Genomic DNA, 27,979 nt, shown 5'->3' on the forward strand with positions numbered 1-27,979 from the left:
ATAGCAAATTACAAGACTCTTTGCTTAAATAAAGAGTTATGGTGCAGCAATAGCTATAAAAATGACAGAGGGAACTACATAGACCACGATCCTTTGCTCCATTTCAGTGTAGATTACATGAAGAAATAACAGTTTTAAGCACTTTAAGTTCTTTGGATTAAGTCTTGCCAAGGTATTTTAAGAGGAAAAAGTAGCATTTTAACAGTTTTGTTAGCCTCCACAATAAATATTGTACCATGAGGTTCATATAATTTAAGGAGCTAATATTTTACTCTATTTTCTGATCTATATTACAATTTCATTATCACAAACATACGTGAAGTTGTGTTTTGTTTCATTCACACATGTTTAACACACAAACCTGCTTATATTATATATTTAGAGTTTTTCTCTCAAAAAGAAAATGCTCTGTTCCACCTTGTGATGTCATGTGGTAATACAGAAAGTGCTCCATTGTGTTTTTAAACTCCATATGCCTTCACTAGAATCTTAGGCAAGACACTTCTACGCGAGTGTTGGTGGTTGGAGCATGATGGCGCAGAATTGTAGCCTTGCTTTCATCAGTCTGTCCCAGGGCAGTTGTGGCTACAGTAGTAGATTACCACTTCCGTGTGGAGTGAGTGAATAAAGTCTGTAAAGGGACTTTGAGCTTCTGTAAAAGTAAGAATACTGCATTCTTATTACTATTATTATAGCAGCTCTTGTGGGTTTCTCCCTGTCAGTAGTAGTCTGTATTTTCCAAAAGTGGTGAATATTTGACTGTTATATACTAGACAAATATATACTGTCAGGCGTCTTTCTGTTGAATCATCTATACAGAACTGTAGCATCCAGATTGTTGTTCGAACTGTTATCAGATTTGTTACACTGCTGTGTCCCGGGCTGTTTGTTGTTTGCGAGCGGAATAGTCAGTGCTCTTAGACAGAAAGTGAATCAGTCATTACCATGGCCAGCCCGCTCCACGCTCCATTTCACAGCTTCTCTATCAGGCCAGCGCAGCCAGGAAACCAGCCGCTAATGAGCATTTTCAGAGGAAGGCCAAAACTGTAAATAATCATCAGTGCTTTATTCCTTCAATCAATCATGTAACTATATTTTACACCACACCATTCATCCTATAAGGGAGAGTGTCGTTCTTATGTGTCTGCTGCTCTGTGATTAGGCTACTGTAAATGAAAAGTGGGGCTTAATGGCTTTTCAAGAGGCCCAAATACACAAAGTATGGCAATATTTATTTGGACTAAGGCTGATGGTAAGGACTTTGTGATGATAACATTTCAGCTGAGGGTCTGTCACTTTCTTGTTTCTACAAATCTCTCATTACTTTGTCTCGAATAGTCCACAATATGGCATTAAACAGATTTACCTTACATCTACTCAATTATTACAGGTGGCTTTATTGCCTCTCCAGAGATCTGACCAGTAACTTGGCCTGGTTTGGTCTCCATGATGAAAGAAATGTTTAAAGCCACACTGTGAAACATGTCTGATAAAGCAGGTTTGTGGGCCCTCCACCAGAAAAGTTACACAATGCACCTTTAAACCAAAACATATTTAATGTTCACAAGTTACTAGAGTTTCTTAGGTCTTATAGTTTGTGTTATAACCCTTAATTATATGTTCTTTTCCACATAATGAGAACTAATGTGTCTCCATAGTGACCAATGGCTATTTTCTCTCTCAGTTACTTGTAGATTTTTTTTTCCCAGCATGTGCTACTTAATGGTTGACATTGTAGAATTACCAGGTAGACAGCAGCTCATTCATGTTAGCCAAACAACAATCTAGTAACAATCTCGTATTCAGTTTTATAGTTTTAGCATAACCGCACAGCTAAAAAGTAAAATAAATGTAGAGGAACCTTCATAGAGAAAAATGACATGTTAGAATACCTCCAATGGTTCATGTTTAAACGTCCTATAACGCAAAATTGACTCTTGTGACCTGTAAGCCATGTTATAATGTTACCTCCTCAAAAACATACCTCGGGATGTGTTTTGTTTCATTCACACATATTTGAGTTATTCTGTTTTTTTAGTCTGTCTACAAAATGCTCTGTTCCACCTTGTGATGTATTGAAGCAGTAGTTCTCCATTAACAGATACATTTTAAGTTTTGTTTAGCACAGGTTGACCAAATGTCCCTGAGACCTGTGTCCCCTGTCCCATCAGATTTATTCAAAACCATTGATTTGTCCCAGTTTTATACAAGAAATCTCCCAGGTGTCCCTATTTTTGACCAATTTGATCTAAACCAGGATTAAACAGTCCATAATTTTGGACATATGACCTCATTTCATTTAGTTAGCCTAGTCAGAGTATTGGAGACGTGTTTTTTAAATATTCCATCCAGTTCTTGTATTTGGAGAGGTTGCTGGTGCTAGGCTAGTGCATGTCAGTGGCTATAGTTAGCCTGCCATTAAAAACTTAGCAACTCCACAAAACACCCGAAGCAAATCTGTTATCACACCAGACTGTCCATGTAAATGTCTGTGTTGGTAGAATAATGTTTGAAATAAAACTAACCTTGCATCGCATGAATCGTCGCATGTTGAGGGACTATTTTTTCAGCAGCAGCGGAATTTTACTATGTCAGTCCACCACTGCCAAGCTTTCTATCAGGAAGTACAACTCGCTGCTGTTGCTCAGACATAAATCCTTCAAATTCAAGGTTTGTTTTACTTCTAAAATTATTCTATCGACACAGACATTCACATCGATAGTCTGGCATAATAATAAATTTGCTTCAGGTGCTTTGTGGAGTGGGTAAGACAGGCAGGTTAACTATGGCCATTGACTATGACTATGCACTAGCCTAGCACCAGTGACCTCTGCAAATACAAGGAGTGGATGGAATATTTAAAAAGTGTCTTCACACGTCTCTAACATTCTAACTAACTAGGAAATGAGGCCCTATTTCCAAAATACTGGACTGTCTCTTTAAACTAAGACTAAACCAGGACTAAAACAGGACTATCACAATTTTGACTAATCTGATCCCTGCCAACAGTAGAGAGGAGCATAAATTAGCATTTGCTTTTGCCAAAATACAGAAAACTGTTTGCGAATGACCATAAGGCAAAAAAAAACAAGTCAGAAGAAGAAAAAGAAGACAGAACTCCCTCAGATTATGATTGACACAAGAACGCACAATGTTACACGCTCTTTTCACAATTTTATTTATACCAACCCGGGTGTGTCCCAGTTTAGAATCTTGAATATCTGGTCACCTTAGTTTAGTAGAGATTCCAGCAATTCCAGGGCTGAAATTATCCTAATGATGAGTGTTGAAATATGCAGGGTTTTTGTGTGAAACGTGTGAATGAAACAAAACACAACTCCTGGTATCTTTTTGTTGAGGAAAAAACATTATAACATAGATCAGAAAACAGAATAATATCTGTATTATGTTACATTCTTTCGGTTTGGACTAGATCAGTCTCTCAATAGCTCTGGGTTGTATATTACTAAAACTATGTAACTGTAAAACTGCTTATGTATTAGTCTACTTGATATTCCTTTCTTCCTCTGCCTCTTAAAACAATGGCCAGGTCTACAGTACATCCAGCTTTAGTGGCAGCCGCAGTGTCTGAGCCGAGTGTTAAAGTTAGCGCGCTAGCCTTAAAGAGAAGCATTTGTTAGTGCTGCTCCACTGCTGAGTCAAGACCAAAGGCTTTTATGCAGATCGGGTGCGCACACTGTGAATCTGAATGGACAAGAAATCACTGTTCCTTCGTCAAACTTTCGGCTTGCTACAGTAATCAGCTCCTGAAAACCCCCACCTCCCCCCACTGCCCAAGCCACTGTCCAAAGTGACCAATGGACCTGCCGCCAAATCTGCTCCGACTTGTGCCATGCGATAAAATGGAGCCAGTTTAATGAAACCCTGGCATGTTTTTACAGATTTGTACTCTGGCTCTTTGCTCTTTAATAGCCGCAGTTTTTGTGCTAATCAGCAGGCAAAAGAACAGAGTTAAGAGCACTTAATTGTGCTGGCATGCTAATTCAGTACACTGGGCGTGCTGAGCAGAAGCTTTCTCCGCAGTAATATCCGTGGGGTGTGAGTGCTGTCGGGCTTAGGCAACTTTGGATTCGATTGTGCTGACAAAGATTAGGTTAAAAAACTTTACGATGGCGAGACTTTCTTGTTGTTGAATAGCTTTCACATCATTGGGGGATGCATGATTTACTAGGTCATATTATAGTGTATGCACAAGTGTATACACAAAAGGCTACTGCAGCAGCTAGGTGCTCTCATGAAGCCCAGGATTTTGAAAAGAGTCCTGGGCGCAGTGGTGGGAAGAATACTGAAATATATTTAGTTACAGAATACTGAATATTAGGGATGTAACGATATACAAATCCCATAATACGATATTTTCACGATATGCATCTCATGGTACGATATTTATTGTGGTATTTGTGAACTGTAAATATGCTACTTACCTTTAAAAAAAACTAAAAAAAAACATTGATACATTGTCAATAATGGTACTGTTGTAATATGAAGAATTATGATTTAAAAGTGTTATTAAAATTAAAAAAGTCTCTCTTGACAACACCAAGATCATGGTCTGTGTAGTTCCCTTTGTTTTTTTTAGCTATTGCTGCACCATAACAATGAATTTAAGTAAAGAGACTTGTAGTTTGATATATTGTGACGGCCCACGATATTATTGTGAGATTTTTGACGATACAATCTCACGATATTTCGGTTATTGTTACATCCCTACTAAATACCTTCAATACATGGACCAATCAGAGTACTGTATTCTGAACACATACTTTTACTCTGAGTTGCGTTTAAATGCAAGTGTAAAGATGCAACATAATATTAATAACAGCTTTATATTTTTTCACTATTTTAAAGCATTTCCTATTACTAATTAGAGATGGAAAAAACGCACACTCACCACAAGAGTAACATTTCTCACTGATACTGTGCAGTGTGAAGCCTAAATTACATAATCAAATACCTTTGATTTTAGAAAAGTAACTGTGTTCTGAATGCCACAGAGTGAAAAAGAAACTGTACCAGAAAACAGTTACTCAAATTAGTAGTCTGTTGTAGTCTGTGGTATAGAAGTTGGAAGAAAGAAAATGGTAACTGCTACAGTAGTATCTTTTGTACTTTTTTTTTTTTTTTTTTTCAATATCGGATAGCCCAGAGCTGGAAGGATGGACCACAGACATTCACAATGTCTTCAATTTGGAAGAAATGGAAAAGTATACATGCTCAAGTGTCAGGCAGCTAATGGTTTAAAGGTGATATATTACACAAAATTGACACTTGTCAGTTTTAAACCATGTTAGAATGTTGACACCTAGACCCAAGAACATACAGTGCCTGGACTTGTGTTTTTGTTGTGTTTTTTCACACGTGTTTGAGTAACTCTTTATTATTACTCTGTCTGCATCACCAAAGCTCAAAATGCTTGGTTTCACCTTGTGATATCATGAAGTGGTATTTATTAAATTAATGGCTACCTTTTGTCTTTTGTTCAGTAGAGACCAAGAATTCTAGGGCTGAAATTGTCCAAATGATTCTGGTGAAGGTGTATGGAGTTTAAAAACACAGTTCAGCACGTCCTGTATTACAACATAACAAGGTAGAACAGAGTGTTTTTAGTTTAAGAGAAGAACTCAGCCTAAATATGCAGGGTTTGCTAGAAAATAGTATATAATATAGGCCCTTTAAATAACACGATTACCAAAAGCTTACTGATCGAGAAAATGCACTGCTGCACCAAGGACATCTCCAGCTCAGTCATTGTTATTTGGCCTACGTCTCTGTACTTATAATACTCCCTACAATGGAAGCGAAGGCCAAACTGAATGAACAATACACAATATGTGAAGTGTCTTCTCCATGTGCAGAAATGATAAATAAACTGCTCCTCCATTAGATTTCTATTTTAGAGCCTCCTATATTTATAGCTTTATAGCTCTTGGTCTACTCTACAACAGCTCTACTATCTACTTTTGTTGTACATTTTCTCCATTACGGGGTGTAATTATATATATTTTTTGTCTTTTGCACTGTTCCTTCAAAGTGTTTCATAAGGTGTGTCATAAGATATGGAGACCTGACATAGACTCATGTTCTTGCTAAATCTGCAGACTGCGTGTGCGAAAACAAATTAGGATAAAAACGCATCTATAGACACGTACACCCACTGCAGATCAATATATACTCCAGACTTTGATACCTGTATTTCCTCCTTTTATAACCCTGTCTAAACTTATTGTTGTGGCCTCTTGTACTGGAGGGCAGCTCTGGTCCCTCTGAGAAAAGCAATAGTTTTAAAAGGAACAGTGGCCCTTTGCTCCGCTTTCATGTCTAAAGAAAAGCTCTTTGTAGTGGACAGCCTCACAGACATACACGCTGTCATTGGGCTCCTTCAGCAGATGTTGTGCGGATGAAATGGACAGAAAATCACAGTAAAGATAAGCCACTGTTGTTGTCTCTTTCACTTGGCCCCGGTGGTCATACGTGGGACTGTGATCAAAAGTGTTAATTAATCAATAAATATCTTTTTCCAACAGTGATTATAGTGTAGTGCAGTTAGAGTGGTGTTTTATCCGGAATCAAGGGTGTATCCTTTGTCATCCTTTTGTTTGACAATAGTAAACAAATGACAATAATAACAAGAATTTTTTCATCTCAACTCACAAACAAAAAGGATCTGATTTTTGATTTATTTATTTGTATCATAAAAAGAAGTAGATTAAGGGATCAAAATGAAGCTCATGATGTTCGCAGTTAGGGGCCAGTTTGCAGCCAGACTCTATATTTGGAATAGGAATTTATTAATGGATAAAATGGTGAAATAAAAACAGCAGGATCATGTAGCATGGGTTGATATGCACATTTTAAGATCAAAATGACAAGGCGCACTGCAGCAGTTACAAAGAGAGGGGTGACAATTTGTCAATGTAAGTTGAATGAGCCGGTTGCGCCTCTACGAATACTTCCTATTTGGAGCTCGCGGGTTAGCTCTGTCCAATTATTTACAGTCTATGGTCTGTATCCATAGCTGATGTTGTACAGTCTTTTCACTGATGGCTAATGTAATCAAGTAGCCTGATTCATCAGCCGTTTCACTTCGTAGAAACTGTCTGACCTCACAGCATTAGGATTCATTCACTTGGCAGTACACTGGTACTTTTTTTTAATTTAACCAATCACTGCTATTTGGTTGTGACATATGTAATGCACCACTAACGGGGCTAACTGGTATATTAAGCTTCTCCCAAAACCCATAGGAAGAAGGGCAATAACGTCTTTTCCCTTGATAAAATTCACCAAACATTCTCTTTGTTCTGCCTTTAAATTCTCGATCTCAGGAATCATTGCCAACACAGAATGTATGGCTTTGTCTACATCCATCTCGACCGCTTTGTTTACTGTTGTGCTGTACCACAAAAGGGACCCAGACATGCGCTTGAGTTTAACATCATGGCTTCACAGCTCTTCGCTGATTGGCCGGCGCACCGTCTACAACCTCCAGGGTTCTTGCAAATTGTCTAGTGTATTCTGATTCCTGACCTGGTCGCTGGAGAGAAATGAAATTGAGCGGCAGTACTAGGTGGTGCCAGCCTGGTTAGTAATCAAGAGAGACAAGACGAGATACGAGATTGGGTCCAAGAGAACAAGACTTTGATTTTGACACAATTTGTAATAAATAAATTGTGCAATCCTGTTCACTATTTTGGCATCAGAATTTCTTTATTTTAATTCAATATTTTTGTTGTTATTATAGCAGTGCGTTTTGGAACTATAGCTCCTCAGGTAACTCATCTAAACAATCTCGCAAGATCTTGTGTCACGAGATCTTGTCCCATCGACAGTAATCCACATTAACATTGGTCCGTGTATGTGAACATGTACTGTTGTCTTTTATATCATTACAATGAAAACCTCTGGGTGAACTGGGGACTGCTTCGTTCATTGTTTCTCAGACTCTCAGACAGACAGAGACAGACCGAGGTTGAGGCTGTTTACCTTCTTTAACACAGCATAGCCTGGTGAGCCCCATTCATCTATGTGGGCAGCAGACAGCTTAAATAAATCCTGTTTAGTGCATTATTTAACACCAGAAACACCACATGCACGCTGGCTGTGAGTGAACCAGGCAAACTGCACAAAACTCGGTGAACTGGAACTGCTTTTTGGAGATAGTAAGGTGGTCTATTTTTATCATTTGAAAAAATACTTCGTTCTTACATCTGATCTCTATTAAAATGGACACACTGGATAAATATGTACACGTGTGTCAATCTTGTTTCAAACACCACTTCACTGGTTTATTTGTTACAATCAGGCTTGATTTTATGACCACTGGGAGATGAAAAACTCTTGTTCTTATTGTTTTCCTTGGTCAGTATGTATCTATTTGAATTTTGTGGTTTCAACATGACATATTGTGATCATCTGAAGCCTGTCGGTCCATGGGAGTGGATCAATCCTTCACTCTGGTTTTCTCTACTTATTATTTTTTTATATTATATTTATATTTTACTTAATTATTATTCTTTTTTTGAGCTTGTTTTCTGTGAATGTTTGTTAATCTGCTCGTCTGTTTTTGACTAGTAACTGTTCACTGATTTTCTAACTCTCTGTTGGTAAAATGAACAGTTTTCTTAAGCTTTGCAAGGTGACTGCTGTTGTGATTAAACAAACTGAATTGCATTATAAAATCTTTCTGCTCAGTATGTTTATAAAGTCCTTACAGAATGTATTTCAACGCTTAGTTGATTCTGTGTGCGTCCCCGTGCTCTTGGCTCAACCCCACGCCATCTGCCTCAAGCTGCTAATAATTGTATTCATTCATTTTGCTCACCTGTACATGCTGTTGTTAGTATTCTGTGATTATGTTTTTAAAGCGCAGATTTTTTTTTTTCTACTTCAGAAAGTATTTCTCCAAACTCTCTGGTAACTTACTGGAGCATCTGTTTACTGGAGCTGTTTCTCCCAAATGGTGTGATTCCCCTCGGGATGGGACACAGAGGCAGCTGTGTGTGAGCCCCATCTGTGCTTACATTAGTCAGGTCATGCTTTGTTTAACATGTGCTACGCTAACTCTAGCTCCCCTCTCTGAGGTTTAGGATCTGGTTCTATATCATCAGCTCCAACTTCTATTTATTCACAGTAAATTAACGAAGCAGCAGACAGGATCAGGGATAGTGCTGACTGATTTTGCTGCATTGTCACTTTGTTAATGGCTAATCTTCTTACTTTTGGCTTTTCTCTCTTTGGGTTAATCCTCTCCCTGCAGTGATTTACATTCAGTTTGATAAAGGTTTTATGTCAGATGCCCTTTCAGCTGCTCTACTGACTTCATTTATCCAGACATGGAACTGGAACAAAACGCAAGTTGTTTGTGGCACTGCTTTGCTGAGCTAGTATTATTATTTGAATCTATTATATGAATTAATGCAACAATATTGTGACAGCATCTCTTTTATCAGAGTATAATGTAACAGTCAAAGCTTCTGTTACTGATCAGAAGAAGATACTGTCATTTTCCATACAGAAGTAAAGAAAGGAAATCTCTGAGTAACAGTACAATTATTATCATATGTTATACCAACATTGGACATGACATTATTTATGGTTAAATCCATTAAACTTGAAGGTACATATCAAATGTTTCAGACAAACCAATAGAAGAAGAATAGAAAACATCTTTAAATATCATCATAAATAACATCTTATCACATGGTCACATTGTCCACTCAGTAATTGTTATTTCCATCTTCAATCAAACCTCCAGTGGTTGTACTAGTACTGTGGTGGTGGTAAAGTGCTGTAATTAAGTATACATTTTAGGTATCTGTATTTGAATACATTTTAAAGTGGATTCTTTTTAGTTTTACATTTGAGAGCGTGTATCTATACTTTCTACTACACTACAAGAGCTGGACCTAAAAATAAACGTATATTAATAATATTTTTTTAATTATTGCCTGAGATCTGCTTAAAGTCTGGGGGGTATTTTTAACACATTTGTAGTTTGAGCAAACAAAAATATACAAATAAAAACAGCTTTTTTTTAGATCTCAAAATCAGTGCAAAATACTTTTACTTAAGTTGATTTTTCATGAAATACGTTTACTTGAGTATCTTTTTTGCTCCGATCTCTGTACTTTTACTGAAAATAGCGAAACTGAGTACTACTTCTATCACTGCAAAGCTGTAACAACATATTAACTACACAAATAAGCTTCAAGTATTTCACAGAAGTTATTTATATCTATATCCATATACACTTTGGAAACTGAGAACAGAGTTTGAGCATAAATCTAACTTTATATCTGGGCTGTTGTGTACGTGCATTTGTGTAAAATAGAGTTGTAGTGGGTGAGTTGCCTTGGGCTGCAGACGATGCTGTGAGCTGTACACTGGCCGTACATCATGTGAGACCTAATCGAGTCATGATTGCACCGCTGACCCCCGCGCTTCTTCTTCTTTGATTTTCTGCCCAAATAATAGATCATTTACAGATTTCTGGTCCCCTTGCTCCAGCCTCCTCTCCACGTATTATCTTTCACTCACCTGGTATAGACTGCAGAGGTGCTATAGATACTGCTGTAGGTGGAGACCGTGATGTAAACCGTCTATATCTTTGTTGTAAAAGATAATACTAAGTAACAAAGGAAAAAGTAGTTGTAAATAGGCCTGTCATGATAATTACTATATCGACTTATTGTTCAATATATGTTAGATGAACAACATTTATCTGGAGTCAGTATTCATCAGGTGTGCCTCTCTTTGCAGTTTTTTTGTTTGTTTTTAGATTTGAAAGCTTTAATCACTCATTAGATATTGCTGCTAATTTCAACCATATTGTACATATAGAATATAAAGGAATTTGGTGATAATTTTTGTACTGTAGGGTTACTGTGTCAGTGGCATAAATTAATTTCAGTATTATCATTTATTGTCTTTATTTACTTGAGCAATATATCACAGTTCAAAATTTGGTATCATGACAGGCCTAATTTTAAAGATGATTGTAGTTTAAAGCTAAACAATACTTTACATATAGCCTCTCCCATTCCCGTGCCTCACTGGGGTCCAGCCCAGCTCCAGATGTTGAGCTATAATCTTGGTCAAGCCTACCTTAGCTAGAGGATTAGCATTATATAGCATGACATGTTTAGGTTCAGTACCAAGGGGAAAAAAAGGAAAAATATGCAAGCCCCTGATGAAAATATACAATAGGATATATATAACAATAATAACATTTGAATGAACCAATGTGTAATTGTAAATATTAAAGTAAACCATATACAATAATAATAATAATTGAATACCATAATATGAAATAATTGAATACATGCTATTATTCAATTATTTCATATTATTCACACAAAAGTATTCTACCAATTCACTGTAGTTGAGAGTTTAAGAGTCTTAAAATCTTGCACTACTATGAGTAATTGGTTACTCATCTCCTCCACTTGTTATTGTCCGTACATTTTTCAATTTTAAAAAACATTCAAAGCAGTACAAGGACAAGCATTCAGGTGAAGCTGTCGTCTTGACCTGTTCACATCCATAACTACTTACGCTTTAAAAATGTTCACCCAAAGGCCACACTGACCAGCGCCCTGTGCTCTCATTCACCTCTTCAGCTCCTGCTCTGACTCTGTGTCCTGTACTGTCTCAAATGCTGATGGTCATGGGACCTGGAGCAATGGGCACCTGGGCTGTAGACAGAGCTGTGTACAGCCACTGTCAGCTTGTTACTGTGATCCAGAGATTAAAGGGATCTAGCTTGTCTTAAACCAACAAAAGTAATTATTATTGATGGACAGTGTGATATACTTGCTATTCACATCATCGCATTGGTTGTTACAACTAAAACTTTTCCTTGGCTTACTTTTGAAAGATAACTTCTGTGACAACTGCTGTGACCTGATCACCCTCAACTTTGAAAATAAAATTATAATTTCCTACTAAAAAAGCTCCCCTGCAGTTGACATTAGTGATAGACAATACCAGTGTTTTGTTTTGTTTTGATCCAATACCAAGTAATAATAAGGCTACATATCTTTACCAATCCAATAAAGACACCAATCATTTCTGTATTAACACACACACACATGCAAATAAAACTCCTCCTCTAAAGCCTTTTACTTTGGTTTAATTATTTTTGCTCTACTCCAGGTCAAAATTAAATCTACAGTATGTCCAGATAAACAAAATATAAACAATTTATTTCAAAAATGTCATTTAAAACCTTTAAAAAAGTGAAAGATTATTATTTTTGCATAAGAATTGATACTTTGAGACCTTGTCAGTATTGATTCTCAAATGAATCTGTGCACAGTTGGTATGACCCTTTGAAATTCAAAATAAAACTATAATTATGTTTTATTGGTCTTTATTCTATTCCACTGGATGAATGTGAGTCACTATGAGAGTGGTGGACAGCAGTATCCATTTGTACATTCAGCCTGAATGAAGTGAGTCACTGAGTTAAGTTCTGAATCAAACTGTTCTTTTTTATTTACGCTTTCAAACTGACCTCCATTTATACAGTAGACTCTTTTCTTTTAGTGTGTTATGTGCAGAGAACTGTTAACCCTTACACACCTGTACTCATGTGGAGTTTCATCATGTGAGTTTGGACCTTTGTAGTTTTACCATGTGAGTTTGGACCAGACTTTGATAGAAGTCTACTGTATTGTATATCTAAACCTCTTCCCATGACTCCTGCACAGCTCTGTTGGATCTGCTGTTGCTCCATTGTTTCCACGTAATTTCAAATGACAAATATCATTCTAACTAAAGCACATTTGTTTAAACCACAACTACCTTCCCTTTGTATGTTTAGTCTATAATGTCCCTTTCTTCTTCTGTGATTGTTTATGTCAGTGTCAACCATCACCATGTTTGCCCCCTTTAGACTATACAACAACATGCACAATGCCGTGTTTACATACCTCTTTCTGTCCAAATATGTGGTCAGATTTTCCCTTCAGAATGACGACAGTGCAGATTTATGTGAAAGTGGTGTTTAGAGGCAGTTCGAGCCGCATGTATCAGTGGCAGGTAAGCGTGTGATTCCTAACCAGCTTTGGCATGTGCGTGACAGGATTAAGCACTCACAACTAAGGCCAGTGTCCAGGCGGGGCGTTCAGGGGCCGCAGGTTCTTTCATGTTCAGTGAGGATGCTTTAGGCCACTGAATGCTCTGTAGTCCCTGTGTGAGAGGGACATGGGGAGGCTCTTGTGTAACCAATGTGTACTATTGTTACTGCAGTATTTTGTTGTGTTGTGTAATTATCAACATTATCTCTTTTAGCTAAAGGCATCATGTCAATCTGTTATAATATCTTCAGCAAATGTAATGTCTATTCAGTAATTTATTTATATTTTTACTTGAAGATGCAATGTGTATTTTTTTTAATGAAGGGTCTATCGCCTGTTTCCCCAGAATGCTCCACTTTAGGCATTAAAATCATCTATCTAGCATTGATTTAATTATGTTTTGTTTTGTTTTTTGCTCAGAAATACCTAGAAAATCATGTATTTGAGCTTTGAGTGGGCTTGCCTCTCCACACATCTGAACTAACTTGACCTGTTGGTGTCACATACTCATATTTATGGAGATAGATATGTTTATTGCCATATTGTGGAACTATCGATGAAGTGTATGGTAGCCAGGCTGGCGCCACCTAGTGCCTCTGCTCAATTTCATTTCTCTCCAGCGACTAGGTCAGGAATCAGAAACTAGACGGTTTGCAAAACCCCCGCACCAGTCAATCAGCGAAGAGCCATAGATTTTGTGTTGGCAACAATTCTTGAGATCGAAGATTTAAAGTCGGAATAAAGAAAATGTTTGGTGAATTTTATCAAGGGGAAAGACATTATTGTCCTCCTTCCTACGGGATTAGGGAAAAACTTAATACACCAGTTAGCCCCGTTAGCGGCGCATTACAGACGTCACGACCAAATAGTAGCGATTGGTTAACTGAAAAAAGTACCCACCAACCATCAAGTGAACAAATTCTAACACTGCGAGGTCAGACGGTTTTTACGAAGTGAAGCCGTCTGATGGATCAGGCTAAGTATATGGCGGACCCTCTACCAGGAAAGTTACACAGTACACCCTTAACCTTTATTGACCAAAAAAGTTCCACAGAAATATAAAAGCTCTCCTTTGTGTTTTTTAAGTCCATACACATTCACCACACTTACTCTGGATGTTTTTTGTTTTGTTTTGTTTTGTTTTTTGATAAAAAAACATTTGATCTGAAAATTGGGCCACTTTCTGTCTGTCCCTCAATCTATTTATATTTTATTTTTTTAATCTCTTTTAAAGTCTGTGTGTTTTCGCCAGACGTCTGAATTGCAATTGAAAAATAATATTAAAACTAGCATGCAGGTAATGTTCTGGTTTCATTCAGACTGATTCACTCCTAGAGGTGTTGAGAATCCCAAAACAGGGCTGCTCTCTTTCTGATCTAGCTGTAAAATTTTAATGCTTAACCTGCTCTCTGCATAATATTTTATATCTACAGGTAATTTCATCTTTTATGGGTTGAATAATCTAAATATATTTTCCATCAGATTCAAGACGCACATGCTCAGAGTGAAACATTACAACAATAAAACACCATATGATTTGATTTCTACAGGCACAGGCAAAAGTAAATGATTATAATGAGTCAGGCATAATTTAACCAAGTGTTTGTGCATTGATGTTAAACACAGTGAGGAGCAGGAGACAGTGTGTGTGCTGTGCCTTAAGAGCTGACTTAATGTGTGGAGTATGATGTGTTTATTCTATTCACAGGGAGTTTTATTGAATGAACTGTGTGGCCTGTAGCTACAGCCCAGATAAAGGGAGACTACTGCTGCTCCCTGAATTATTACCACAGGCTAAAGAGCCACCAGCCATAACTGCTTCTCTCTGTGTGTGCGCCTCCATCCACTGCAGTCCACAGACACAAGGAGAGACTCCCCCGAGATGTGAGCCGAGCAGGGGGGGACTTCAGCGGGCCGGAGCTGCACAAAAACATGTTTAATGAAGGAGGGAAACCAGAATGGGACAGACTTCAGAGCAGTTTTTCTGGTACAGGCAGAGTGTGCAAATGTATACGGCCCTACCAGCCACAAGGTGAATGTCCACTGCTTAGTTTTACTTCATATTAGTAATATACTTAATATTAGTATTACTTTGTATTCGTATTACTGGCAATACATTAAATATACAGTACCAGTCATTCAGTCTATATGGTTACCACGTTCTGCATTTGATATACAGAAGGCTTCAATTATATGAAGGAGGATATATGTAGATGTATATATGTATATGTAGAAAAGAAAAAACAAATAAAAAAATATAAAAACTATTGGATAATGGCAAGAAATGCAGGTAAAGTTTCAAATTCACTTGTATTTTTTCTTGAAGTCCAACGCTGTAACCTGAAACTTGAGCACAAGTTGAAACATTTAACACAAAAACACAAATCAACAGTGTTTAATGAGTGTATTAATGGAGTGATTTTATGTAATCATGAGTCATACATCTACATCTCATTATCAATCAGCCTCACAACTAATGACAGTCTTAATGAAGCAAACTATTTACAAAGTGCACATCAAAATATAAATAAATGTTTAACCACAGAAAAAGTACATATATTATTGAGTTTGGCCCTAGAGCTGTGTTTGCTCTAATGAAGGGGAATTCAGTATCCAGGATCTATCCCTTTAATTAACTGTGTAGCTTTTCTAGTAGAGGGTCCCACACCTAGGTCTCTGCATGGAGATGTTGCCCGGAATGGTCCACAGTATGGCATTACACTTGTTTGTTTCCATGGCGACAGCAGGTGATGCCACAAGGCCAAATTACATGTCAGTTCTGTAGGGAAGCGAGCTCACTCACAGTAAAAAAGCTAGTTTTTCAGTCAAAAAATAATGAATAAAACTAAAAATATTGAGTAAAAAATGCAAGATGGATACATTTAATGCATACCGGGACATTCCAAACAAAGCAACAACATCTCCATGGAGCCAAGCAGATGGCAGACCTTCCACCAGAAAAGTTACACAGCACCTTTAAATAAAAGGGTTTTGAAAGTCCCTGTAAAAATGATGTGCAGATGAAAAGAGCTGAATGTTGGTCCATGCTTCTATTCATGATCCCCTGAGAGGAACATTTGTCGATTCTGTGGAAAGAAAGATGGCTTACCATATTATTGCATATGTGTTTTTAAATATTTTACCTATTTACTAAGTTAACTTTTATCTGTCCATAGCAGTATAAAGTTTAAAGTTGATACACATATTACTACACATATTGTTGGATATTCTATAGGCCAATAATATTTAATACAGATGGAAGCAGCTAAAATTGATATTGTTAAAAGGCAGATTGTCATTGTAATACAGTGAGTTCATGGGTCTAGACACTAATAGAAATCAGGTTCATCATTTATGATTTTACCTTTTGGTTATTTCATGGCAAAGGACAATGTAATCAATTGGAAAAACATATATTTTTCTGTGGACATCATTAATATTTTATTCTGGATTAGATTGAAAACAAACTGAGATATGAACTCAGATATGAAATAAACATGTTCAATTAGATAGTATTGTATATTGTTTCATATATACATATATACAAATTATTTTAAACATACTTTCATACAGTCATGAACAATATACACAAAGGAACAACTGTCTCTTGCCCTCCATCTAAAAGTAAGACATCAACACATTCAAGAATCTGAAAACCACCAATTTTAACTTTTTCTTTCATAAAAGCACGGAGCATGGAGAGCATTGTTCAGCTCCTCTCTCAAATGCGCCGAGTTTGGGTGAGTGATCTGTCCCCCTGCGTGGCACAGAGCTCTTGGTGGTGGTGTGGTCCTGGTGAGTTCCTCGTGGCTGTCTCTGCTGCGCTCCGTCCTCCATCACTGTGTCCAGATGGAAACAGCGGGGGTCCTCCCAGTACCAGAGTCTGCTCTCCAGTCTGCTTGGACAAATCACAAATGAGCACAATATGGGAGGAAGTGGACACTGACAAAGTGGAAAGAAACTTAAGATGGCGGATCAGCATTAGTGACTATCTTATTATAGAACTGAATGGGTGTTATAACAATATAATACTATAAAAGTTTTTTACTCATATTGATCAAACACATGTTTTCCATTCAATAGGCTTTCTATATTAATTTTCCTGATTATGAAAAACCCAGTAGTAGTTTTTTTTTTTTTTTTTTTTTTCCTCCAAAGTCTGACATGTCCTCCAAACCACAAGCTTTTACTCACAGAGGAATGGCTTCATAAATATAAGATGGATGACATGTCTTACCGAAGGACACAATGGCAAACCTCTAATTGTGATATTGTGTATGTGGCAACACTGGTCAGATTATTGATGGAAATGTGAATTTAAATGTTTTGCATGTGTAGTGTTTATCCAGGGATAGTGTTGTGAATCACGGTTTGAGTTTGTGCAGTTATCAAGGACTGCACTTGTATTTTAGATAATAAAATGTTCCCTGCAAGAAATTCTTGTTGTTCCTTGTAGACCTCTACAAATGCATTCTTGTATTAGTTTAACAGTTCATATTTCAGTCTTCTCTCAAATGTTAATGCTCCTGGGTTTGTTTACAATGTTCACTCTGAACAGCGTCCTATAGTAGCTCATTTGGCAGAGCTGGTGCTGAAGAAACCCTCGTGAATGAAAGTTCAAATCCCGCTCTTAACATAAAACATCATTGGTAAAATGGTCAGGTTGATGGTGTGAGTCCATCAGATGAATGCTTTGGTTGTGTCCTTGGGCAAGACACTTATCTGACCTTGTCCCCGTGTCTGTGTACTTTGGTGTGGAAATAGTTGAGTGTTTTCTTGATGTAAAGTATAAATGTATAAAATGAGACTATTTACCATTTACTTTTGAAACACAATTCACAAATCTTCTTATTTATTTGTTTTATTATAATTTTTTAAATTGTACTCCCTATCTATCCATCTTATCAAAACTACTACTGTTTGTTGTGATTTATTGCTCTAATTGCTTTACATATAGCTTTTTGTATCCTCAGGTTTCTGCCAGCCTGGACGCTTGTAGATCACTTTTATGCTTGAGTATGGATATGTGTGGCCAATTACTTGCACTAATTCATCTGATGTACTCCTTTATGATCCAGTGCTTATAATAATGTCCCATCTCTCTCCCTGTCCCCTCTGGCAGGTGATTGACATTAAAGGGAAGTTACAGGAGTCCAAGCGATTCTGGTCCAAGCTGCCCGATGACATCTGCGCCCGGGGACAGTTCAGTGAGCAGGACGATGAGCAGTGCTGGAATAGCCACGCCAAGGCCAGGTCTGTAGCTCATATTCAACTTCTTAACCACAGCTATCTCTCCTCTCCTGCCAGGGATTAAAACACACTCACTGCTCGCTCAGATTAGCTCTCGCCTGTAAGTACAACAGTCAGGTTTTAGACTGAGAACTTGAGTCTAAGCTCCGAGGCTCAAATACCCAGAAGGCCGTGCAGTTTCTAACACCTCTCATAAGAGCTGCTCTCACCGGGGTATCTCGCTAGAGCAGTCTGGGATGTAGTTTTTCTGTTACATGGAAGGAAGCGGAGATACTGGTGAGGAGCTGTGGGAGCACTGGCTCTTTTGAAGAAACACTAGTGGGATCATACATTACATTGGGTTATAAAAAATTCTATGAAAATGTCCATAGTTATTTCTCATCTGTTTAACTTGAGTGTGTGTGTACTGCTCACGGTTCTTCTAGTACAAATTCGACATAGATATCTTTAATGTTTGTGGAACACACCAGTTAAAGCAAAAACATCTTGAGACAAGCTACCAGAAATCATGCAGTGTGTTTTAATATTTTGACTCATTCAGGGCAGTGTTTCTTAAACTTTTTTTCTGGGGACCCATATTTTAAAAGTCATAAACCTTCATGCCTCAAGTCAAAACACATTATTCATAATTCACAAAATAAAGGTGGATTTGACCATTATTATATTTGGACATTAAATGTAGCCCATTCCTCTTTTTTTTTTCAATATTCATTTGAACCAGCAATACTGGAACAAAACAGTCAATAAAATAATTACAAAAAGATTAGAAATTATACAAAACATGTCTTAACCTTTCAACTATTTCTAATGAAATAAGTGGGCCTGTCTGCGTTTTTGCAGTGCGTTCCAGTCCAGGGTGCAGGAGGAGAGCACAACACGCACATCAAGCACAGCATTCAGTCTGTTTCTGTGCTTTGTCTTCATTTTTGTGAGCTCAGAAAATCTCAAGTGTCAGAACTGTATATTGCAGACCTAGATGCAGATCGTGACAAGGTGACTATAGAAAAATCTCTTGCAACCCACCTGAGGGTCGTGACCAAGTCTTTGGGAAACAGTGATTTAGGGCATGTTCTGCTTCACCCCAAGTCTCCAAGTCTGTTCTGCACTTTAATTGTAATTTATTTTAGTCATCTGAAACTGTCCTTTAAATGTAGAACATTGTGGAGATACAAAGTAAGGATTTTCTGTGTATTGGTCCCAAGCAGGAAAAGTATGTGACAATCAGACTGTAATTCTGTTCACCACTACATTACTGTAATCCCCACAAATTGGAACCATATCAAAAAGAACAGGCTGAGGTTTATTATAAAACCTGGACCACTCTTAGGTTAATGGTTTGAATCCACCTATGAGCAATACACACATATTCACTCTCCATATTCACTCCAGTGTCTCTGTAGCACCGGTGCTTGACTGAGGTGTGATGGTGTATTTTTATAATTTAATCTGTAAAAATGTGTCAAAATAAATAAATCTGTAAAAAATAAATCAATACATCAATAAAAAACTGCTTACCTTTACACAAATATGTTTTTCGTGCCTAAAATCTCACAAATCACTGTTTGTTCCTGTTTTAATAACCAGCTCTTTCCCAATCATTTTAGGCTGATCACGATGTAAAAATTTGGTCATATTAACAAAACCTCTCATAATGGGTTACCCTGCTTCTGCAAAGATCAATTGTCAAAGGAAATGAAAAGATAAATGATGCTTTTGTGTGTGCTCAGATATTTCCCCGAAGTGGTGAAGGAGGGACTGACCAACCAGATCAACAACCCGGAGGTGGAGATCGACATCACAAGGCCGGACACTCTGATCCGACAGCAGATCATGGCCCTGCGCGTCATGACCAACAAACTCAAGAATGCTTACAACGGCAATGATATCTACTTCCAGGACTCTAGTAAGTAAAGGAAAGATAAAGAAAAGAGGAAAGGAAAGCTCCTCAAATGACATAACTGTATTTAGAGGAGGCCAGCTATTGATGCACACTGAAATAATCTAATAATAATAATAATAATATAATGACATTTTTAGAAAGCAGAAAAGAGTTTGAAGATGTGATGAAGTTACTATAAAATTAAATGGACACAACAGGATATGTCTCAGTTCTTTCAGGAAGTGTTTTGTCTATAAGACCATCTTCACCCATAGAGGTTCCAGTCAAATGAAGCTCATGAGGCTAGCAGTTATAGGAGCAAATTTGGAGCTAGTTCCATAGTAGGAAATGTATTTATGGAAAAAAAATAGCAAAGTAAAAGCTCCATGATTGTGTAGAGCAGGTTAGTACGAAGGTATTAATGACGATGCTCGCAGTAGCAATTACACAGAGAGTGACAATGTTTCAATGAAATGTGAATTGGTGTCTAATTCCAGGGAGCCAGAAGTGCTCCCACACTCACTTCCTATTTAGAATGTGGCAGCTAGCGGGATACCTATATGTCCATTTACAGTATATATACAGTCTATGGTTTCAGTCTCGATTTCTAAATTAGTAAATAATTAAATATAAGCACAATTATAATACAAATATGTTTTAAAAAATATTGGAGATTTTTAACATGAAACATTCATCATAATTAGTTAGTTTCAGTGTAATACCTGTAGAATACTGAGGATCTGAGACTTATTATTTGGTACAGTGTATTGTGTTTTCCCTTTGACACTTTATTTCATGAAATGAAACAACATGTGGTCTTGCTTCTGCTACACCTTCACAGCTTGTGTGTGACAAAAAATAGCGGCATTAGAGCCGTGTGCTAACTGTTTGTCAATTACTGCAGCACAACAACCTGATGTTTTTTCAATTGATTTGATTTTACAGTAATTAAACTGAAGCTGAGATACATGACACTTAATCAACACTTTTTTTTTCTCTGACTTGTAGAGTTTCTGCATTCTGTCAACACTGAATTGTCATTTCAGTTACAGATTTTACTTTACACAGGTCAATAGCCGTGCAGTGGGTTAAACATTTGCTATACCAACTTGCTTAAGTGCTTTCTATAATTGTGTCCTCGGGCAAGACAAACATACATCTGTATTTAATATATTGGTACATTTTAAAGTGCAATATTGATCTACAACAACTTAAAGGTTGTATGGAGGATTTTTTTTTGTTTCAAATTGTCAATGATAGCATTATAGAGGTGCAGTAGCCTTGTAATTATGATGACCAAAAAAAAGAGAATAAAAATTCATCAACTCTGGACGTGGTGGGGCTAAACATTTGCCAATAGATAACGACACTGCCTCGTTATCTGTTAGCTGATAGGCTGTCAATCAATCTCCCTACGTTTCTAGCGTAACTGACTTGCCTGCGCGCCGCCGGTACGTGGTTTACATACGCCTGTCACGCAGTCCACAGACGCAAGCTGCACAGACGCTGTTTACTCCACCAACGCAACAGTTCTTAGCAGCTTTTTTTGACCTATATCTTCCTCGCAGTTAGCACAAAGTTTGTTGCAATGGCAGACAAGAATCCAGGAGCAGTTCGCCGCAAAAGAAAGTCCGATTTTGAGGTCGCTGAAAGAAGAAGACAAGGGGAAATGCAGCGAAGCCAAACTAAGGTGATTCTTGAAGATTCATTCCAGCGATGGCGCGACTGAAGCAGACGCAGGGTCTAAAGACTGACGCACTGGTCACAAAATTACTCCTGGACAGGTCACTTCTGCTTATTATGAAAACGTACTTTATTTCCAAGAGCTAGTCAAACGTTTTTCAGGACACGAAAGCGATATCCTATGTCTGAAAACGTAATTTTCAAGGCAAAGAAAGAGTCCGCTTGCTGCTGCGTGTTGTAGCTAGTTCATTCGCACTGAATCTCCGCGCAACCTTCTCTGCACCCCTTTCCTGCTCCTGTCCCCGCTGCCCGATCCGCTCTTCCCCCTGCTCCTCACTTCTCCGGGCACGGAATCTCCGCGCACCGCTCCCCTCTCCTCTCCTCTCCTCTCCCTGCTCCCTGCTCCGCTCTTCTCCCTGCTCCTCGCTTCTCGTCCGCGCACGAAATGTCCGCGCCCCCGCTCCCCCCGCTCCTCACTTCTCCGTCTTGCCTAACCAACACTGTAGTTAGTTGTTTACAAGTCATGTGCAGCGCACCGGCTGTAAACAAACCTGTTTCTGGCGTAAGGAGGAGGCGGGAGGAGGCGTTTCTACGTAGGGAGCTGTAGGGGAGGGGGGGTGGTTTCACGCATGCGCAACATTTGAAAAAGGACAAACAGTCGCTGGATTTCTCGTTCCTTGGAAAATCCTCTATACAACCTTTAATAAAAGAAACAAACTCACTCACAACAAAGTGCTGCATTGCCAGTCCGCGCCTAAGTGGGAAGAATAAAGATTCCTCAAACTTGCATAAATAAACTGAAAACACTCTGTTCCATTTTGCAATATTATGTAGTAATACGGGAAGTGTTCCACTGTGTTATTAAACTCCATACACCTTCACTAGAATCATTTGGACTTTCAGCCCTGGATTGCTGATCTCTACTGAACTAAAGGTAAAAGGAGCTGTTAACTTGAAAACTACTGCTTCATGACATCACAAGGTGGAACAGAGCATTTGGAGGTTTAGAGACAGACAGGGTTACTCAGACTGGTATAACATATATGGCTTACAGCCCTAAGAGTCCATTTTGTGTAATATAGGAACTTTAAAGGTTCATTGTGTAACTTTTCTGGTGGAGGGTCTGTCAAATGCTTTTCTCCATGGAGATGTTATTGCTTTTTCAGAAATGTTTCACAATATGGTATTAAACCTTTCTATCTGCATGGAGACCAAACCAGACCAAGGTCAGATCTGCGGAGAGGCAACCACGCTCACAGACAGAGTGCCTGTTTTTTTTTTTGTTTGTTTGTTTGTTTTTTATTTTTGAGATATAAAATATAACATATAAATTAGACCTGTTTTATGTCATACTGTGGAACATTCTAGGCCGAGCAATGACATATCCATAGAGACAAGAAGGTGACGGACCCCCAACCAAAAAATTGCATAATGTACCCTTAAATGGTTGTGTATTTGTACATTCTGTGTAAGTCTCTGTTTTTGTGTGGCAGGTGATGAGGGCAGTGCATCAGGCAGTGGCAGTGGCTGCACTGAGGGCTGCACTACAGAGTACACTTACGTGGGGACTGAAGAGGCTCCTGTGATTGGCGCCGACCGCAGTGACGAACGTGCTGCAGCCGCCGGACACGCCCCCTCCCACAGACCCTCGCCCCGCCTCCTCCTGGTCACGCTCGCCATCCCCCTGTGGGCCATGCAGAGGCAATGCAGATAATACTCCGAACACAGCTGTGACTGACTGGTTCTATACGCAGTGTGGACAGCAGGAGGCGCTGCTCACTGGAAAAGGTTTACCATGTGGTGTGCTCAAAGTGCTGCATCCACCCCCAAAGAATGCCCAGTGCCATCTCCGACGACTATCTTTACTGGATGGGACAACATGTGGTCTTTTCTTTACATTCTGGTGGGTTTAACTAACATTGTCCAAAAGTGGTGATGTCCAGACAAAAGGAGATCTATATTTTCTTTGTACGGAGATTACAGAAGACGACACAACGTTTTTACCATTAGTGATCTCCCCTCGAATAAGCTGAAAGTCTTACTGTGTGCATGTACGGCAATGATGTAACCCAACTTTGTTTTAGGCTTCAAAATGGTGGCGGTAGAGGTGGGAAGAGCTCACAGTTCACCTGGTTTCCTGTCTGCTCATATCAATGTGGATGAAGGGAGTAGCATTTCCCTGGCCTATAGTTGCACATATACAAATATCTCTAAGAAAGTACCACTATGAGTACTGCACTAAGAGAGGATGTTCTTTGCACAGATTGCTTTAGTTTATGGCTTCATATGTTTAACTGGTTACAGAGTTCACCCAGTCCGTATATAAAAAATATATTTTCATTTAACTGATCGTATTGGGACTGTACCTGTACTGCAATCTTATCAAGTTTTATATTGTACTTTTCATTTTAGTTCATCTCAACATAGCACTACATTAACTGCATTATATTGCTGCCTCGCCAATGTCAATATAGTTATTCATTATATTCAGATAATGCAAAAATTCAGTGGTTCTGAAATGGTGGTACACAAGAATCAACGGGCTTATTTTGTTGGTACTAGAGCATATTTTAGTCCAATTTTAGACCTGAATTGGGCCTAATTTCGAACTCACTTAGTCCTGTTATACTCGTGGTGATTGGGTGGCACTCAACAATGTTATCAGACACTACTTGGTGGGAATAGATACAGAACTTCAGCGCTAATGTTATTTTAGTAGCATTCTGTGACCCAATTGAATCCCTTTTCTACATGACTTCCCTGTTTTAATTACAAGCACACTCTCCGTGTTCGGCCAGAGCTCAGAGTGTGGAGCGGTGCAGTGGAATTAGCATGTGCTTCTTTGTTTATTCACCTCACACCTTGGAGCCCACAGGGTAGAGCAGAGAGGCGGACATGCTGTATGTGAGGCGTGCACAAAGTCAGCATCTCTGAAACCAATCCTGTCTCAAGGTTAGCCACTCTCCTAGAAGCGAGGTTACTGTCTGAGGTTACTGTTCATCGTGTAGGCTCTCACCTCCCGTTTGACCTCTGTTGTGTTTTGAAAGATAGAGAGAGCAAGAACAGCTTTATGCACTATGCTGATTTGGAGAAAAAAAAAGTTGGTATGGAATGTTATGTGGAATTTAAAGGGTCCATATTACGCTGTTTTCTGATCTGTTATACTGTAGTTTCTTCATCAAAAAGTTGTGTTTTGTTTCATTCACACAACACACACAAATCCTGTATATTTAGGCTGAGTTCTTCTCTCAAACAGAAAACACTCTATTCCACCTTGTGATGTCATGTCACAATACAAGAAGTGCTCCACTGTGTTTTTAAACATACACCTTCATAAGAATCTTATACTTTGGACCCTGGAATTGCCAATCCCTACTGAAATAAAGGTAAAATGCATTTGCTGTTAACTTAAAATCTACTGCTTCGTGACATCACAATGTGGAACAGAACATTGCAGAGCTTTGGAAGTGTCGACAGACTAATAATGCGGGATTACTAAAACATTATTCTATTCATTTTCTTCCCCTTATCTGGGGCTGGGTCACGGGGGCAGCAGTCTAAGCAGGGGCTCCTGTACTTCCTTCACTCTGGACACTTCCTCCGGCTCCTCTGGTGGCAACCCCAAGGTGTTCCCAGGCCAGCTGATAGACATAGTCCCTTCAGCGTGTTCTAGGTCTTCCCCGGAGCCTCCTTCCAGTGGGACATGCCCAGAACACCTCCCGAGGAAGGCGCCCAGGAGGCACCCAGAACAGATGCCCGAGCCACCTCAGTTGGCTCCTCTCGACGTGGAGGAGCAGCGGCTCTACTCCAAGCCCCTCCCGTGTCACCAAACTCCTCACTCTATCTCTAAGGGAGTGCCCAGCCTCTCTGCTTTACCCAAACATGTGTGAATGAAACCAAACACAACTCCAGGTATGTTTTTGATGAGGTAACAGCATTATAAAATGGCTTAAAGCTCACAAGAATCAATTTTGTGTAGCACAGAACCTTTAAAAGGCAGTATGTAAGATTTAGATTTTAACGTTCATAAACATGTCTATATCCACAGAGAGGTAAATGCCTTTTAAATCAAGATTTTAGTGTTAACATAATCATTCTTAATTACAAAAACAATGGACATGGTGGCTAGGTTATTTATGTAATAATTTGGTGTTTTGGTTCTCAAGATACAAAGCTGAATTTTGTCTGAAATCCTGTTGTTTCTCTGATTTGAATAAATACTAACATTCTGGGGGTTTGAGCTCTCACATGTGTCCTAAAGCACTGGCAACCCAGGTTCAGCTGTGACTGTAATTTAAAACAGTAAGAGCACAGGCTACATACTGTTGCTTTAACTATAAAAACAAATACTGTATGTTTTATTCATAGCAAATATCAATGGGTGTATCCAGAGCCATTTAAATGAAAATACAGTAATAACTCACCAAAAAGCATCAAGCTGGAAAATAATAAAAAGTAACAGAAACAAAACAAGAGAAACTTTGGGAAATCCAGTCTGTTCCTACAAAATCAATCCAGTAACACTTCCAGATGCAATTATTCTGAAAATGTAAAATTACAACCCATTCTACAATCTATCGTCTTGGAAAAGCACTATCTATTCATAGTTTATTAGAAAGTCAAAATGGCGCGGGGCTCGTGAGTCATTCATTGTCAGGACGCATTCAGCTCTAACTCATCACATAATAAGAACCCAGGCTGCTCTCACATAACCAATAAGCCGGGCTCCTGTCTCAATGGGAGACTCCTACACAGCACAGCCCTGTAACAAATTAACAGCTGCTCTGAGCATCTCTAAGCAACTGTGAGCCCCCGTCGCATACTAAACCAGACCAATCCTGGGATACAACTGTTGTGCTTTGTCTGAGAGGAGCAGAGAGGGAAGCCCAGTCCAAAGGTTCAGGCTGGTTCGCATTTTCCTCACATACAAACATGAGGAGTGTCCTATAGGCCTGTCACGATAACAGATTCTGAAGTTCCTTATATTGCTGAAGTAACTATAGATGATACATGATAATGCCCACTGACACAAAAACCCAAGAGCAGATTTAAATCACAAAACCTATTCTAAAGTAAATCTACAATATTGTTAAAAACAGGAGCTGCAATAAATAAACAGCCAAATGAAACACTTTAGTACTTAATTTGCATCAATAACAAAAGGGGTAATTGCTAAAATGGTTATCTTACTAGTCCCAAAACATTAAAAGCAAATAAAAGCAAAGTAAATAAGTAAAAGTAAATAAAAGACACGGAGGACTCCACAACTCATGCAGTTTTAAAAGTCAGAGGATAAACATGAGTCTTAAAACGAGACACTTCACTGTGAGGGCTGTACAGACGCATCTTCAAAACCAAATAATTTTGATCTATGATAAGCTCAGATACTCCATTGTCCACCCTGATCTTAAAGGAGCACTAGGTAAAGTCTCTGTTGGGGGTCCGCCACCAATGTCTCCATGGACTTTTTATTGCAGAAACAAATGTGTTGAAAAGTGTGGATTCTGTGAGCAGGCTGATCTAACCTGTAATTTGTTTATCTTCATGGATATACAAAAGATTAATCCCATATTGTGGAGCATATCAGTCGGTAATATCTCCATGAATATAATGGATGTTGAAGTTTTTTGAATAGACAGGAGTGTAGTTTGTTAAACAATAATCGTAGCTGTTTGAGATTAATGGAAGTCTTTTTAAAAGCAGTATGAAATAGACATTTATTTTTATGAAAGAATCAGAAAGTAAGTAGTACTTTATAAAGCAGGTTTGATAGATTTTATTCAGGCTCATGACGATCTAATAAATAAATTTACTCAATTCAACAATAATTATATAAGTTGGTTACTTGTTGGCTAGAGCTTGCATATAGCACTACCAATCATGCCCACTCTTTGACTGACTCTAATTTACCCGAATAAACTCCCTCAGCAGTACCCGGCAGTGTCCAGGCCTGTCTTGTGTAAAGGCTGAAATGATCCATCAGGGCGCCCCGCTCACAGCACATACATGCACAAACAGATGGCTGAACAGTTGACCTGCTCGGCCCTCCACGGAAACAGCTTCGGGG

At 38.6% G+C, this 27,979-nt stretch overlaps 1 protein-coding gene across 1 annotated transcript in view; it reads left to right on the plus strand.

Moving 5' to 3' along the window:
• LOC110173018 (glypican-6-like) overlaps positions 1–23,626 on the plus strand; it is a 181,387-nt gene extending 157,761 nt beyond the window's left edge. Inside the window, 3 exon segments of the mRNA XM_020938992.2 lie at positions 18,223–18,353; positions 20,078–20,253; positions 23,406–23,626. Coding sequence (XP_020794651.2) covers positions 18,223–18,353; positions 20,078–20,253; positions 23,406–23,626 — 528 coding nt within the window.
• The last annotated feature ends 4,353 nt before the right edge of the window (positions 23,627–27,979 follow it).

The sequence above is a fragment of the Boleophthalmus pectinirostris genome, unplaced genomic scaffold, assembly GCF_026225935.1.
Source record: "Boleophthalmus pectinirostris isolate CB_2022bp ecotype Guang Dong unplaced genomic scaffold, ASM2622593v1 HiC_scaffold_19, whole genome shotgun sequence".
In the NCBI taxonomy this organism is placed as follows: Eukaryota; Metazoa; Chordata; class Actinopteri; order Gobiiformes; family Gobiidae; genus Boleophthalmus; species Boleophthalmus pectinirostris.